General features: G+C 43.6%; 1 protein-coding gene across 8 annotated transcripts in view; it reads left to right on the plus strand.

Annotated features, from left to right (window-relative positions):
* The window catches only part of MND1 (meiotic nuclear divisions 1), a 35336-nt gene that overhangs the window by 639 nt on the left and 16191 nt on the right, over positions 1–18506 (plus strand). For all 8 annotated transcript variants that reach the window (XM_085898501.1, XM_085898494.1, XM_085898497.1 and 5 more), the window contains exons 2-5: positions 10639–10704; positions 12573–12630; positions 12909–13057; positions 16890–16964. In XM_085898501.1, the coding sequence (XP_085754627.1) occupies positions 10639–10704; positions 12573–12630; positions 12909–13057; positions 16890–16964 (348 nt within the window). The remainder of the gene's footprint in view (positions 1–10638; positions 10705–12572; positions 12631–12908; positions 13058–16889; positions 16965–18506) is intronic.

Genomic DNA, 18506 nt, shown 5'->3' on the forward strand with positions numbered 1-18506 from the left:
TACCTCATGATTCACCATTACACTGACAGGATGGCCTGAAGAGGGTACCCATGATGCATTGCGCGAGCTGACAGGATGGCCTGAAGAGGGTACCCATGATGCATTGCGCGAGCTGACAGGATGGCCTGAAGAGGGTACCCATGATGCATTGCGCGAGCTGACAGGATGGCATGTCGAGGGTACCCATGATGCATTGCGCGAGCTGACAGGATGGCATGTCGAGGGTACCCATGATGCATTGCACGAGCTGACAGGATGGCCTGAAGAGGGTACCCATGATGCATTACGCGAGCTGACAGGATGGCCTGAAGAGGGTACCCATGATGCATTGCGCGAGCTGACAGGATGGCCTGAAGAGGGTACCCATGATGCATTGCGCGAGCTGACAGGATGGCATGTCGAGGGTACCCATGATGCATTGCGCGAGCTGACAGGATGGCATGTAGAGGGTACCCATGATGCATTGCGCGAGCTGACAGGATGGCATGTCGAGGGTACCCATGATGCATTGCACGAGCTGACAGGATGGCCTGAAGAGGGTACCCATGATGCATTGCGCGAGCTGACAGGATGGCATGTAGAGGGTACCCATGATGCATTACGCGAGCTGACATGATGGCCTGAAGAGGGTACCCATGATGCATTGCGCAAGCTGACAGGATGGCATGTAGAGGGTACCCATGATGCATTGCACGAGCTGACAGGATGGCCTGAAGAGGGTACCCATGATGCATTACGCGAGCTGACAGGATGGCATGTAGAGGGTACCCATGATGCATTGCGCGAGCTGACAGGATGGCATGTAGAGGGTACCCATGATGCATTGCACGAGCTGACAGGATGGCCTGAAGAGGGTACCCATGATGCATTACGTGAGCTGACATGTTGGCCTGAAGAGGGTACCCATGATGCATTGCGCGAGCTGACAGGATGGCATGTAGAGGGTACCCATGATGCATTGCACGAGCTGACAGGATGGCCTGAAGAGGGTACCCATGATGCATTACGCGAGCTGACAGGATGGCATGTAGAGGGTACCCATGATGCATTGCGCGAGCTGACAGGATGGCATGTAGAGGGTACCCATGATGCATTGCGCGAGCTGACAGGATGGCATGTAGAGGGTACCCATGATGCATTGCGCGAGCTGACAGGATGGCATGTAGAGGGTACCCTTGATGCATTGTGCTAGCTGACATGATGGCCTGAAGAGGGTACCCATGATGCATTGCACGAGCTGACAGGATGGCCTGAAGAGGGTACCCATGATTCATTACACGAGCTGACAGGATGGCCTGAAGAGGGTACCCTTGATGCATTGCGCGAGCTGACAGGATGGCCTGAAGAGGGTACTCTTGATGCATTGTGCTAGCTGACAAGATGGCCTGAAGAGGGTACCCATGATGCATTGCGCGAGCTGACAGGATGGCCTGAAGAGGGTACCCATGATTCATTACGCGAGCTGACATGATGGTCTGAAGAGGATACCCATGATGCATTGCGTGAGCGCCATATTGGTTGGCAAGTTAAACGAGCGAGTAAAGGGAAACCTGCTGTCGCAGTAATTCAGAATGACGAGATGAACGTGCGAGATTGGAGAGCTACTAATGCTATCGTTGCCCAGGGAAGTGAATACAACCAACGTGACGGTGCCCACGGCATTATGGGATAACTCTGGAAACTCTCCATGGGTACGCACACTCACCTCTGATTTGTCTCGCCTGGGTTCGAATCCAGACCCAGATATAGACTGGCATCCCAGTGTTTCACAGACGGGGTGATTCGTCGATGAGTGTGCCGTTCCTCAGATGGACATCAAACTGGGTGGACCGCCTGCCAGTATTCATTCGTGGACGTTCAACATCCCATGGTGTCCTTCATGTCGAGTTGGCGAGCTATCGCCGGCACCCTGAACAAGTTACCCATTCCTATCCTAACTACTGCTGGGAAGGAGAGGAGGACATTGGGACCATACTCTGTACAGAGTGTTCATGCTGCTTATGCAGTCTCCTTGGCTATTGGACACAATCCTGGACGGCTCGCCACTCCGACACAGTATACCAGCAAGCTGGCACTCATTTTGCCGACCTCGGAAGAATGACAGACCGAGTTAACCCCACCTGGTATTAATTCAACAGCTGAGCGGGATTTGGACTCGGGACCCCGAGGATCCCAAGCCCACCACCCTAACCATTAATCCAACACCAGGCATACTGCTGGGAAGGCAATGCCAATATAACCCTTGCTCAGGAAGCTCCTTGGGTGGCACCGACACTCTGAAAAGTCTGGTACTTCGAGAAAAAGAGAGAGAGAGAGAAATGATAATAATGATCCACTATTACAAAGGCCAAAACTTATGGAGAGAAAGAAATGTTCTGGAACCTGTCCTGTTACAAATATAAAGCATTCATTTCTTTGGGTGTCATGATTATGAGCCACAGATTGAATGAATTTGTCAAAATTTCATAACAATCAATTACACCTGACAGAATGAACAAAAATGGTGACCTCAAACCTGGATGTGCCATTTTTCGAGCAGGTTGAGATTACCAAATTGTTTTCATAAATACACTTGGTCCTCTGTTAAGATCATGATTACGATCTTGAAAACTACGATGTTAAGCGAAACGACGTTAAATGGATCTATTTATCTAATAAGAAACAAGAGCGAGAATTGATTTGCAATACATCTCCCCGAACGGTCTCAATGAAGGTTCGGGAGATAAAAATTTGTTTGCGTTTAATGCATGCTCAGCCGATACCAGAGCCAAAATGAAGAAGAAGAAACTCTCGAGCACATCGTGTTTTGGTCCATTGGGCAAAATAATAGGAAATGCAATTTTGATTCACTGATATATTTTTTGGACTCGAAACCAACAAAGATAACTAGGATAACAAACCGGAGATAAATATTGGTTTGCTTCAAAGCACGCTTGAGCCAATCCCGGGACAAAAATGAAGAAGAAGAATAAGAAGAAGAACCTAACCCACCATGTTTTGTTCGTTTCTTGGCTTTGTCTATTTCATATTAAAAAAAATAACCTGATGTACATGCATGAAGCAAAAACATGTGTGTGGCTTACTTGCACATGTTATTAATTGTGAAATATCTGGGCTCATTCCAATTGCACTGAGCCATGGACTAACACCTAAGCCTAAGACCTGAGGTCTACCGATCTGTGCTGCTTCATGCAATGACAGTACATGCTTTTATTGGGGTTGAGTCAGGCCAGTTGTCCAGCGAATAAGTATATAGTGGTGGGGTGGAATCACGGCAGCTGAACATTGACCCATGTATAATATGACCCATGGTATTTTCCATGTCTAAAGGCCCAGTCATGCCTTGACGTTTTAGCCAGCAATGGCAACGTATCAAAATGTATGTAAAACGCTGGCTTACGTTGAACTTTTGATGTTTTTTTTTTTAAAGATTCGGACGTATTCATAACGAGTTGGTCGTATGCATAACATATTAGTAACGGACACAAAACGTTTCGTTGTCTTATAGATAACTGAAACCAACGAATGCTTAGCCTGTTGTCGGCATTCACAACCTATGCCCAACGATGGTCTAAGTTATGCATAGCGTGCTGCACGTATCACGTGGCGTAGCCTATTAAAAGGCTGCTGCACAACGATTCAAATCATAACCGCCGGAGAAATGGAAGTGTCAACATCGCAGTCACACCTTGCCGATCTTTCCAGCGTATACCGACCTCTGAAAAATGCGTCTAAAATGCTGGCGCACGTCGAATACGGTATGGGTAAGTTTGGTATACGTGAATAGAACGCTAATGTACGCTATCATACGTCGTAGTAAGTGGAGTACGTCTTGTGATTTTAAACGTGTTAAAAATTTTACGACGTACTTGCCGTATCCCTCACACGTTCCGCATGCGATGGGAATAAGTTGTACGCACGATATGCGAACGTTGGCACACGTCAACAAGTTACTGTAAGCTACTCATAAGTCGAAAGACGTCAAGCTAATGTCGAGCTTACCCGAAAATTATTTCTAACTTATGAGTAACGTGGTTTGAACCAATTCCTTACGTATTTCCAACGCACATTGACGTATGTAGACGTATTTGATTGACGTCTTCCGGACGACCAAAGAACAAAATGAACGTGTTTCTAACTTACAACGACCATATAATAGCGTATTGGCAGCGTTTAGGGGAATTGGTAAATAAAAATATCCCCAAGCGGGAGTGTCGGTCATCTCTGCCAGAGGTCGACAGAAGCAAAATCAAATTAGGGGCATCTATAATCGAAAGGTGAATTTCAGGTCGAATTCACTTTATTTCAGTGTCGATCAAGTCGTATCTCAGCCACAGAGTAGAGGAGCGCGATGACGTCAGCGCGCACACGCAAAACCTTTACGTGACTCAACGACGCGTCTGTTCTCACGCGTGGTGTCACGTGACGAGCCGTGATGTGGCGGACGAAATATTTTTTATACAATCATAAAACGTCTCTTTTGCACCAGAATTTTTACAGACACCTGTAAAGCGTGTTCTAAAATCCTCAAAAATGTAAACATTAATCTCCCAGACCCCAACAGTCAGCATTCCCTCGAGGAGACAATTCTCGGCTTCATCCCGTGCCTGCCAGAATCCTTGGCATCTCGGCACCCACACCCACCCACCCAACGCATTTGATGCATTTCCCTCATTAAAGGTGAATTTCAGGTCGAATTCGCTTTATTTCAGTGTCGATCAACCTTATGTAGTGCGAAAGGTGGAAGCATAATTGAACTTGAAGTTAAAATCAGCGCGGGAGACCGTGTTGAGGTCTACGGCGCACCACGAGGCGGATAAAAACTATAAAATCGGAACGAGAGCAAATTTCAAAAAAAATGGCTCGTGTTGTTCTGGATAATAGTCCATAGTATCTGAATCACTAATAACATTTGATCTCTTGATAAATGAGGGAGGAGATACGATTTTAAATCAACGATTTTCGCAACTTTGACAGCCTCCTGACCTTGACCTCGACCTTGGACGACCTTGAAAGTTATATTGTTGTGCATGTCTCATCGACCTCTATCCATTCCACTATTGGTTATTTGTCTCCACTCGGTTTGATTGTGTACGGACGGGCGGACAGACTTCAAGACTGGCTTTATTAGGTCATCTCTACTGAGATGTAGAGATGACCTAAAAATGGGGTTCACACAGGAGGAACCCGTCAGTGTTCCAGACTCCATGGTTTTTTTTTTATTCGGTATGACGGTGAGGTTGACACTTCGATTTCTGGTGCGGTTATGATTTAAATCGTTGAGCGGCAGCCTATTAATTATATTATGTTATTACCGCACTAGAAATCGAAGTGTCAACATCACCGTCATACCGAAGAAACCCCCCCCCCAAAAAAAACAGGGAGTCTGGAACACTGACGCTAAACATTACCTCGACGTGTTTCGACTTATGAGTAACTTACAAGAAACATGTGTCGACGTGTGTCAACGATCGCATAATGTTCCTACAACTTATGTTCAGTGTATGTGGAATGTGTGAGTCATACGCTGGCATAAGTCATAAAATTTCAAGCATGTAAAAATTTGAGGACCACCGCAAAGTACACGATGAAAGCCAGCGTACTACGACGTTTGCCATTGTTTTTCAGCATGCTCTCAATGTTTCCAAAACTTACCCATAACGTATTGGACGTGCGCCAGCATTTTAGACAAATTTTTCAAAAATCGGCATAAGCTGGCTAAAACGTCAAGGTGTGACTGGGCCTTTTGAAGGGCATATCTCTGTGGGGAAAAATGACGAAACGCACTGAAACTTAACCTTGTTCTGTAACTTATAATAAAGCCACACACCAAGTTTCAGTTGAATATGTTGAAGGGTATGGGGAAAAGGTGGGAAAAAAAACCAAACAGGTGGGACGGATGGACAGCAACAATCACTGGAAGGGACTAATAAAACAACTAAGTATGTTAGGTTCTTTCACCTTATTTAAATAAACCTAGTGTTGGCTTGGTGGTGAGGGTTGCTGGCTTGGGATCTTTGGATCCTGAATTTGAGCCCTGTTGGCTGCTGAATGAACACCAGGTGGGGTTGACTCAGCCTTTCATCCTTCTGAGGTTGGCAAAATGAGTACCAGTGTATTCACTGTGCTGGTATAAGGGTACAGCATCAGCAGCATAGTCATGCCACAACAAAATGATAACTACCCCGCAGCCAAGCTGCCATACGCCAGATGAAGGCTGACCCCATTAAAATGCATCACATTTCAGTAAATTCACAGACTTTTCATTGTTTATATTGTTACGGATCTGGGGTCTGGTATTACCACGAGGGGGCTCCTCAGTTCTTCGCCTCAATTTCTGGTCCTGAGGCTGCCGGTGTAACAGGATAAGTCGACCCCTGGACAACTTCCCCCCCGGCGGGGTACTTGTCCTAGGATAAGTCTACCCCCTCCCTGGATAACTTCCCCCCCTATGGCCAAAAATAGATTTATACTAAAAATATATACCTCTCGGTGTTCATGTTCTTTACATACTATTTTTTTATCCATTTTCTCTTTTTTTGTATAATGTATTCCATTCCCCCAGGGGGAAGTTGTCCAGGGAGGGTAGTTAAACTGTTACCTTATGGCAATCGTTACCAAAGATAACTCTGCGGTCTGATGGGTTGCTCGGCAACCGTAGCCACCGATTAGAATTAATGGGCCTAGTACGGTCTTCGCTCCTTTGTTACGCGTTACCTTACCGTTGGTACGGCAACCCTAACTAGGGGTTACGCCCTTAAAAGCCACCTGTGTATTTTTATGTATTGCCGAGTGAACTGTGCATGGCTGTTGGCTAATCCCGGAGCCAATCAGTGGGACAAAACGTCCCGTCTAATGACACTTGCACACGGTGTCGGACCAGTGGAGGAAAGGACAAGGGTGAGTCGGTTGTAAATGTTTAAAAGTTCAACAAGCACACAAGGTTTATTCAATCAGCAATGGCAGGTATTTACGATGGTAATATTGAACAGATATTTCAAATGGATGGACAGAATCCCAACGAAAAGGCACAATTAAAAGATACATGAGAAAGCATACTGTCTTAGTGGCTATGAAGCCACTTGTACGGTCTTATTTATGCTAATCACAGGACATGGTGTGCCATCAATCATTCCAAGGAAGCGTAGAAAGGAAGGCAGTACATAGAGTGAAGAGCAGAGCATTGGTCTCACCTTACACAGATTCTTGTAAGCTCGTGCAGACTCGTGCAGCATGCAAGCTCCCGTTACGTAGCTTTCGTGGTCTGAACAAGCAGATGCGAACACAGGCTTGGCCAAAGAACTTCTGGTAAGGAGACCTTGATGGGCGAGAGTGAGATGAATCAAAAGTCCTGGCGCATGAGACGAGTTGAGTATCGAAGCGCCTGGCAGACCGAAGTACTTGGTGGATTGAAATGTGTGGTGGATCAGACGCTTGGTTCACGTGAGCACTTGGTGATCTGCTCTGATTGAACATCAAAGGAAATCAAACAATTAAAGGGAGCATGATCTCTTGTTCGGTACTTCTGTCACTTGCTCAGGCTCTCAGCACCACCAACTCCATCCACTTGTTTTCACATCCACTCTGCACGGAGGCAAAGCCGATCTCCGTGGAAAGGTGCCCGGAATCTTGAGCGTGAAGAGTTCCAGCCTTTTACCACCAAATTCATCCACTCGTTTTCACATCTGCTCTCCATAGAGGTCAAGCCAATCTACCTTTTACAACCACTGAGAGGGAGTGTATAGTTGTTTCTTTTGAACGCATACGTGCGATGTCAGCTGCAGCGAACAGCTGCAGCGCCAATGATCCTACAGCTTAGCCTTTATTGTGCTTCAAATGGGAATTTTGCAGGCAAAAGAAGAACGACCTATTTCATTCCATGGTGATTTGCACACTTTTTAGAATCATTTGTCCCAAATTTGGGTCCAACTGTTCACCAACATCTCAGATCAAACCCCAATCAAACATGTTTCATGGACTGTGAAAGGGGGTGGGGGGAAGTTTGATGTTTGATGCATCAAAGTTCTCAATCAGGATAGAGGTCATGTAATTTTGCAAAGCGAATAAGTTCTTGTTACATTACAGATTTTCATTTTCACATCTTCAACTGATTCCAAATACCTCGTTCTGAGAGCAATGTCATTGTCCCTTATCATCATGATCGCAAAGAATGTTCTGTCCTGATCTGCCTTAACTTGCGATGACCATGAGGATTTGCATACCTAACTGACTGCTCAGCAATCCTTATCACATATTCATGAATAATCGTTTTAAATAGTTGAACGATATCTAATTTCACATTCTCACTGTCTCTCCAGAAGGACTGTCTGGTGACTCCTCCCACCTACTTCCTTAACAAACCTCTCAAATAGGTTCAGTCACTCAAACTTTTGGGTCCCACCATCAGCCATGATCTTTCTTTGGCACACCACGCTTCGAGGTTGTCCTCCAAAGCCAGCCTCCAAGTGGGCATCCTCTGTCGTGAAAACTCTTTCCTTGGCACACCTGAAGTCATATCCACCTACAAGGCCTTTTCCTGTAGTTTGATGGAGCACTGCTATCCCCTCTGGGCTGGCGCCCCTGCTCCACACATCACTGAGCTTGACGCCGTGGAAACCAAAGCCTTAAAGATCATTGATATCTCCCGTGATGAAGCTGAGTCTGTGCACCTATCGCTTTCCCATCACAGACATGCTAGTGGTCTGTCTCTGTCTTGTACCACCTCCTTTCTGGTGTTGTACCCTCTGCCCTTTTTGTTCCCCCAGCATGTGCCTGCAGTGCGCACGTGGTCTGCCGTTAACTCACTTCTGGTAAAAATCCCAAAATGCAGGCTCACTGCTCACCCAGTTTTGTTTTGTTGTTTTTTTGCCTCCTCTCTCACCTGTGGAACCAACTCCTTCATCTGTTCTATCTCACTCCTCCCTCTAAGGGCTTCAAGACAGCTGTTCAGCACTACTTCAGGTCATCCCCAATCCAAAACCATGATCTTTTCTACCATCATTAACCCTTTCCAACCCCACCTCCTTCCAAATTCCAGTTTTTTCCTTCCTGAGAGTTTGTATCCAACGTATCCAACGTATCCAACGTGTCTGTATCTCACTTCTGTATCCAACGTGTCCACTAGGGTGTTTCATATTGCAACTTTTTTGCGCTAGTCAAGTTGGCTACCCGTCGTAGCTTTCCAATATGGATAAAAACCCCACTCGCCGATGTTTAGAATTTTCCTCCCAAAAATGGCCGCCGGCGGCCATTTTTTCCAAAATGGTGGCCTTTTTCGCGTTTTGACACAGAAATCGACTCCTACACCTGCTAAAATACGTTAATGTTACTTGATATGTGTGTTTGTAGATGATTATGATTGCTATGTCTGCTCGCAGTCGGGGATGAGACATTTGACATCTAATATGGCGGAAAAATCCAAAATGGCGTCCAAGATGGCCGATTTTTGGCCACTGGAAAGTTGTTCCCTCCGATATGGGTTCTAATATGTCTAGTTATAGGTTTTTGGGTGTGCTGAATTCGTTTTTATGCTCTAAAATGCAGTATATCTGTCACAGAGACGTCTGCGGGGGTCACGTTAAAACATTAACGTATGTTAGCAGGTGTAGGAGTCAATTTCTGTGTCAAAACACGAAAAAGGCCGCCATTTTGGAAAAATGCCCGCCGGCGGCCATTTTTGGGAGGAAAATTCTAAAAATCGGCGAGTGGGGTTTTTATCCATATTGGAAAGCTACGACGGGTAGCCAACATGACTAGCACAAAAAAGTTGCAATATGAAACACCCTAGTGTCCACCCTGTGCATCCTTCCCTTCTACTCATTCCTCCCACACCCATTATGTGTCCAAGTCTCGTTCTATTTTATCCTTCAACCCTGCTGTTAGTGCCCCCCCTTTCTTTTTACTGTTTCTTTTGTTCTGTTGCATCCTGATCCATTCAGTGTTATAGTTGTTCCACGAGCCTCGACTTTATATACAAAATATATCTCAGAGAAACACCATCTTTTCTTAATTTTTACAATAACATGATAATATCCACCACATTCTTTTGACGTCATGACTTAAACTCGAAGCACTGCTCCGTTGTCAGTTTGGGGGTGGGGGGGGGGGAGAGGGTCGTCATGTTATTATCTTTATGATTCTTAATGCCATAGAAGAGGACCCGCTCGATGGGGGATTTTGTTCCAAGCGTGCAACACGTTCTTCTGACACATCTCTTTATTTTGGGTGCTGTATTGGCAACAGACCACTGCCTTGATCTCTCCCAGAAATATAAAAATAACCTGGGTGCATACATGAAGCAAAAACATGCATACTGCTTATGTGCATATGAAAAATTCCAATTGCATTCCCCTACCCTGTCCCCCCCCCCAAGGAATAAAATGGTAAGGTGGGCAAAAATGTCTTTTTCAAAACTTTATGGAATCAAACAAAACTCATACAGGCAAAACTTTCGGGTGCCCTCATTTATCCATGAAAGTTTCAGCTTCCTCGATCAAATCTTCTCAGAGGAGTAGATGAAACGTACAACATACTTTTCCTTTGTTATTTATAGAAAATGCCATTTATTTATTTGCTGTTCTCATTTAAGCTATGGTGTCACACGATGTCGTGCTTATTCGCACGTTTTGACATTTGCAGTCGAAGAAACGGGGCTTGAGTGTTGAAGAGAAAAGGACAAAAATGATGGAGATTTTTTATGAATCGGTGAGTTTTTATTCCACCAAATCAGTTTCCTCTGTCTATGATGGATCCATATGTACTGAAACCCGAGCATTATTGACATGCCGTGTATGTACGCCTATAAATCGTTGAATAAAGCATTGTTGGGACAAAATATATTTGCCCCACTACACCTCACCACCTACCTCCAGGCTAGCTACGTTTCCACTATCTATACTATAAGAGATGTTTCTCTGTCTGTCGCCATTTTCCCCCAGAGATGGCCAAACGGATCTTCGTCAAACTTTCAGAGGATCATAAATGAGTGCCGGGGAATGTTTTAGTCCAAAAAAAAATTGGATGAAAATTTCTTTTTTTCTTTTCTTTTAATCCTTTGTAGCTATGTAAAATGTAATTCCTTAGTGTATGAAGTGAATTGCTTTCGGCCCCACAAAAAAAATTATAAAAAAAAAGAATTTAGTCTTCAAATTACCAACATGATAAGAACAGCACCGAGCAATGCCGACTACCCCTGCAAGTATAAAACAAGGCAACACGGGACTTGTATGAAAAATGATGTATGAATGCTGACGAGGCCTTTTGCGCATGTGCTGTGTGCGTTTTCAGTGACCCGTTTCTGCTTGTCCGAAGACTTTTAACCTGCTGTTGCTTGTGTGACATCTGTACATGAAACTCTTTTTAACATATTTTTCATCATTTATACAAGCGAGTGGAAATTTCAAAATGGTTAACCATAGTTTTTGTGTTTCTGGATGCAAATTGGACTCAGGGAGGGGGGGGGGGGAAGGAAGTACGAGAAATATCCGTGGATGAGACATGTTGAGTTCTTGCCATTTCCTGTTAATTCAAGTGAGCGATGGCAGTTTAACACACACTCACACACACACACACACACACACACACACACACACACACACACACACACACACACACACACACACACACACACAGACATGCACACACACTTTTACTTTCAGCAACACATGTAAAAACCTCGTATAATCTTCCTTGTGGCCCCAGAACAAAAAAAAAAAAAACATATTTCTAACAGTTCCCACTCCCCCCTCCCCAACACTATTAATAGAAAATATCATCCTTTTTAAAAGTTGATTTTAAACTTGTGCATTCACAAGCCCCAGATATGACCTTCCCATCGCTGTTAAGAATCACCCAAATCAGATATGGTGTCCCACTCCAACTCTTTCGTTGTGCAGAGGCACGCCCCAGCTTTCTCTCAGCTACTTCTCCAAGTATTTTTAGCTTTAGAAGTTTTGTGAGCCATTTTAGGTTGCAAGCATTGTCATGCACGCACGATAGCAGAACACATACCCTAAAGATCGCTATATATATATGGGTTTTCCATATGTGTGCCAAGCATTCTGAAGCAGTGTGTGTGTGTGTGTGTGTGTGTGTGTGTGTGTGTGTGTGTGTGTGTGTGTGTGTGTGTGTGTGTGTGTGTGTGTGTGTGTGTGTGTGTGTGTGTGTGTGTGTGTGTGTGTGTGTGTGTGTTTTTATTATAGAATCGAAAATGGCTCGGCCAATCTCCCCCAAATTTTGCGAACGTACTGGGGGTACCCAGGGTCAGGTCATAGGCACAAAAGCCACTGTCCACCACCATGAGGGTGGGGAGCCAACTTGTGATTTTCACCTGAACACGTGGCAGATGGTTTATTGACTGCTGATGGAGGAAGATGGTATTGCAGGTGGAAAATGATACAGATACTGAAGAAAAAAAATCTAGTATGAGTGATTGAAATAATGAGTTTTGTGTAAGATGAGGATTTGGCAGATTGTGAGGTTTGTATTCCTAAAATAACTCCACTGTTTCAGGAAGAGGATATATTTCTTGAATTGTCCAAATGGCTGAGTTTCTGACCACTCTTCTCCAATAGAAAGACATCTTCCAGCTCAAGGAACTTGAGAAAATTGCACCACGTGACAAGAAAATAAGTGAGTGATTTACATCTTTCCAAAATAGGATTCTAATCAGTGTACAATGTTTGCAAGAATTGCAGTTGAAAAATTCTGACAAAATTGTATATTTTTCTTGCTCGCTTCATGGATTAGTTGTGGCTTTTCGATGCTATCGATGAATCGTCCAAGTCTTGAATATTTTATCAACATCCGTTGCAAAGTTCTTGAAAGGAACAACAGAGGAAAGGACATTTGGGGCTTTTGTCACGGAGACCTTGATTGAACGTTTTGTATTGCTGCTTTGCTGTGCACAGCGTGTCAGTCTGTAAAAGACGTGCTACAAAGCCTTGTGGACGATGCGATGGTGGATTCTGACCGCATTGGCACATCCAACTACTTCTGGGCTTTCCCAAGCAAGGCCCTGCATGCTCGCGAATGCAAGATTCGTGAGCTGGAGGGACAGGTACAACAAATGTAACATTTGGTTTGTGTAGATCTTGGAAATACAGGCGAGTCTAGTTATAACAATGAGTTACATTAAAGTGGACTGGTTGTTGTATTGGAAATCTGTTATCTGGAAGCAAAATAAATTAAAAATAATAAATAAATTGCACGATAAATCAAATGCACAAATTTGAAACTGTCACATGCCATTGTTCACTGCACATTTAGATAGGCTTGATGCTGGACATAATCACACCATTTATTTAATTGCCCCACACACGCAAAGCGAAAAGCAGGGTTAAGCAATTGGTTCACTCTTTCTGTCTGTCTGTCTGTCTGTCTGTCTGTCTGTCTACCGACTTATGTTTATGATCAAGGAACTATTTAATTTCAATTGAATGTTATATTTTGACCACTATATAACGCGGATCGAAACATGAATCGGAACATGCAGCTGCAGTTTATTTGTACTTTGGCTCTGAATTTGACAAATTGTACCTCATCTCATCCTGAATGAGCATGTGCAGAGAGAGCCAGCACATTTTCTTAGAAAAACAGTACCCAAGAATTAAATCATGTTTGTGCTTCCATGTCATCAGCGTATTGGATGTGTCATCGGTTTGTATGTTATCACAAACTATATTTCTGCTGTAAAATAGTTGATCACAAGAAAGTGCAAACAAACCAAATGGACAATGTGACTACTACACTAACTTGTGAATTTCATAATTTCCTTCACTTCGTGTTGGTTAAAATGAGCTGTTGCAATCTCAGCGCACAAGATGAATTGTGACACCACGAACCTACAAAATGTAACGCCCCCGCAGCAAGGGAACAACACGTGGGATATCGATGCCTACTTGGCCACGCCATCCAAAATTGATGTTATTATGTGTCCTACCATGCCTTGTCCCTGCTATTTAAATTACACAAAAATGCATGACATCAAATATTTGGCGGATGAAATTAATTCCAGACTCTTGATGAGAATTGTTTGTTTGCCTTTGTCTCCACCACCACCACTTGGGTCAGCATGTCATACAAAGCTTCTCAAACCATGAGCATTTCTTATTGGTTCAGGCTCAGCAAATAAGGTATTCTGTGTGTTCATGCAGAAAGAAAAAGAAACAAAGAAATACTTTGAAAGGAATATTTTTATCACACTACATACTGGCTTTGCTCTGGTGAAAGTGGATGTTTGTTTAAAAAGAAAGACGTTGCCTTGCAGAAAGTAATGAGGGCAGCCTAAGATAAACTCAAGGATGGTGGCCTTGCCAAACTTAGCTTTCAAAAGCTATACTATGTCATTGTGGTTGCATTTTATTTTCTTCTTCTTTGTTGGTATGCATCACAAGGCTGCAGGGTATCATCATTGGTTGAGAGTGTGGCTGTGCTGCTGAAGCAATGCCATCTAATGGTTATGGCAGGAATTTGAAATTTGTTCATGGTGCCAACGATAGCTCGCACACTCTTAACGAAGGACACCGTGGGATCTTTAACATCCACCAATAAATGCTGGCAGACAGCACACCCGTTTAACATCCATCCATGTGATGGCAAGCACATTGATGAATCACCCTGCATGCGAAACACCAGGATGACGGTTTATAGCTGAGTCGGGATTCAAACCCAGGCTAGACAGCTTAGAGGCGAGTGACCTCTTGGACATCCTGTCAGCCTGTATTTTATTTTTACTTGCAAATACAACCTGTTGCTTCGTGCTGACGGGGAGAGGGGGGAGGGGGTATTAAGCCCCACACACACTAACAAAAGTTTGAGAAGAGAAAACTTCACAGCTTGGTCCATAATTCGTGACCGCTTGTCGAAATGAAGGATACTTTGAGCCTGCCCTGGGAGGACTCCATTTCACATTCTCAAACCCTCATATGTCGATACGATCAACGACACACACACACACATACACACACACATACACATACACACACACACACATACACACACACACACACACACACACACACATACACACACACATACACATACACACACACACACATACACACACACACACACACACACACACGCTTTACCGATATCGGCAATTTTTCGGAAATCGGCAGGTTGGAGTCAGTGTGGTTACCGAATACAGTACGTGCTGTATACAACCCAGAAACCTTGAGTAGCTTTCACTGAAAAACAACGTCACATTTATATAGAAGTTTCAGGGAAATGTTAACAAATATTATTTATAAACAGCAGCATGTGACAGGCATGCCTGGTGTTGGCTTAATGTTTAGGGTGGTAGGCTTGGGATCCTAGGATCTTGAATTCAAATCCCCCTCAGCTGTTGAATCAATACCAGGTGGGGTTAACTCTGCCTGTCTTCCTTCCGAGGTCGGCAAAATGAGTGCCAGCTTGCTGGTATCCTGTGTCGGAGTGGCGAGCCGTCCAGGATTGTGCCCGATAGCCAAGGAGACTGCTGAGGCAGCACCAACGCTCTGCACAGATTATGGTCCCAATGGATGGATGGATGGTGTGTGACTGGTGGAAAAAAAATTGGCTCGGTAATTTAGAAAATACGTTAATACGGCAAACAGCTCAGAAATCGGGCGTTATCATATATATTTTGTTTTGCAACTCACAAAGAGAAACATATAACCTTTGTTAAAGCAAATCCGATAACCGAATGCTTTAGAGACATGCGCGAGGACAAAGGAAAACCTGATAGAACCTCCATAAGATACGGGATGAAACTTTGCCACCACGGCACCCGTAACATGCTTGGCATGTCCACACACCCGCGGAGAGTCTGTACAGATCCAAATCTACCCGAATGTTCCACGTCCGTGTGTGCTGAATACGTACCTCTACAGTGTGTACTGTATACATACGTCCGTTTGTAGTAACTGTTGAATGCACATCCCGATCAGGACACGAACTGTACCATGCAGCTCGGTAAGTGGCTTAAGCACTCAAGCACTCCAACCGAACACCTGGCTTGGAACGCGATTACCAATTTCCGTCAATTCAACTATGCACCCGGAAACGCCCGTGCAATGTCCCAATTGGACAAATCAACACTTTTTGGGGGGGAGTCAAAACTGCTGATATTTTCAAATCTGGAGCTTACATTTTGAAATTCTGCTAAGTTTAAGAGAGTCTCGGTTATTCATGTGCGCAAATGAAATAAAGCCACAAACGATCGCGTCTCCAGGCATTTATAAGCACTGCAATATACCCAGCGATTCGTAGCTATGATGAGCAGGCATTCGTTAAAATGAGTGAGGAAAGTGGAAAAAAAACAAACTTTATCATTCAGAAATTGTTGTGGCTGTTCCAAGTCGAAGCAAGGTTTAGCAGGCCAAAAACACATGGCGACTTCAGACCCCAGCGAGGTTACCCAGGAAACGCCTTAAGACTCCAGACAGCGAGGTGGCCGAGGATCGCCTGATGAAGGATATAATTAAATAAGGCCGTTAATTATCTTCAAAAGGGGTGTTTTAATTAACCCAAACACCCAATTTTCACTCTTGCACTTCCTTGGAGTTTTCTTAGTGTGCATGCAAAGTTTCAGGCTGATAGGTTTTATAGTTTTGGAGTTATGGAGGAGACGCACATGGACACACCCGTACAGACACACACACGCACGAACACAGACACACAGACACACACACACACAGACACACACACATTGCCTTTTACTTGTATAGACGATGCATATTATGAAGCATAAGTATTTCATTTGAAAATGGGTCAATCCGTTTTTCCTTGAACAAATTCATGATGTTTGCAAGTAGGAAATAATATTTGTAAAGTATGAAATTAATAGATAGATTCTTCTGGTTTTTGGGGAGAGCATGAGCGTTCTTGGTCTTTCCTTTCATTTTCAGCTTCAAGATGCGACAAATAAGAAGAACTCTTTAGAAGAAAGCGTGAAAACTGCAGGTGTTGGACGAGAAACCACGGTAAGCACATCCAATATGCCTCGTGGGGCCTTTGTGTTTTTGAGCAGATTACCTCCATAAGTTACAGCTTTCTTCTCACTTACACTCCTTTGACCCTCTTTGGAATTGCCTCTCCAAGTCTGTGTTATCTTGCTCTTTTGTCAAGTTCTTTAAAACAGCAGTTCATTGCCATCTCGCATTTTCTCCTGTACTCACTGCTGACCTAATTTAATCCTCACTAATCCTGCCTTATCTGTCTCCCTGATACTGTATTTCCTCATTCATAATCTTAGGTGCGTATAGATTGAGAGAAGTTTGGCGAAGTTGATCCACAGGATGTGGGGAGTGGTTTGCTTTGGGTTGTATGATGGATAATGGCCTGAATTGGCCAACATACTCCTCAAACTTGACGCTAACAGAGATTTTCAATAATAGATTGCTTTTGGTAAGAATCACGGCCAAATTGCTTGGACTTTTAGCACCTGTAGCTAAACAGCCCACCTCTGATTTTATTATGGTTGTCTTATTTTCTTGTATTTTTCTTTCTAATTTGATTATAAGCCTTGTAGTGGAGCTTGTACATGAATTAAATGGAAGACAAAGGCATTAGTAGACATCAATGTCCTTTTTCATTGATCACAAGGACATTATGAGACAATAGACAAACACAGGTGTCATGTGGGATTTGAATCTGGGTTCCCCACATCATAAGCCAGGGGGTTCAGATGGGAAACACTGATAGGCCAACCAAAATTTTTATTTCATCATTTTCAACCAAAACGTCGAATTTGATTGTCTTTCTGACCTCATCTGTTTTCTTTTGTCACTTTTTGTGGATGCCGCTCATCTATAGAAGGGAAGGAAAAAAAACGTCGATGGAATGCGAGTGAAGCGGAAAGGCCTTACCTCGCTGCATTACGGTCATCACATGATGTGCAAACAACAGACCTATCAGACCCACTAAATGTCCATGCCAGCACGATATCTAACATAAGCGACTATCATCAGCTGATGGAAGAAACACTTATTTAGCTTGACAAGTGCAGTGTGCTGCTGATGTGTTTATCTTATCAACCTGCCAGCAGAGACACACAGATGTACTCGCTTTGAGATATGATTGTCACACTGCAATAGAATAATGTAAACTAGCAGAAGCCCGTGGTAAATACCACAATGTAAAAAAAACTTTAAAAGGAAACCTTTTATTCTTGTGCTGGTTGAAAGAGCTCAAAAATGGGAAGTAATGTATTTCTTAATTGCAACGAAAAATATATATATATATATATATATATATATATATATATATATATATATATATATATATATATATATATATATATATATATATTCAGGAGTGATCGAGGCAGCGATCTGTTGCCTATACACTGCCCAGAATAAAAAAAAATTGTCTGATTGAAAAAAAATATTTTCCCAAAGGTTTGGATTAAGTTGAAGCACCTTTTGCTCAATTTTTTTCTCTCCAACGAGCATTTGAGGGTGGGACACAGACAAACAGCATTGGCCTATTGTAACGGTTCTGCAAAACTGCCATTCCCCAAGGCA

Source organism: Eptatretus burgeri, chromosome 10, assembly GCF_056783735.1.
Source record: "Eptatretus burgeri isolate ZD-2024b chromosome 10, Ebu_testis_v1, whole genome shotgun sequence".
In the NCBI taxonomy this organism is placed as follows: domain Eukaryota; kingdom Metazoa; phylum Chordata; class Myxini; order Myxiniformes; family Myxinidae; genus Eptatretus; species Eptatretus burgeri.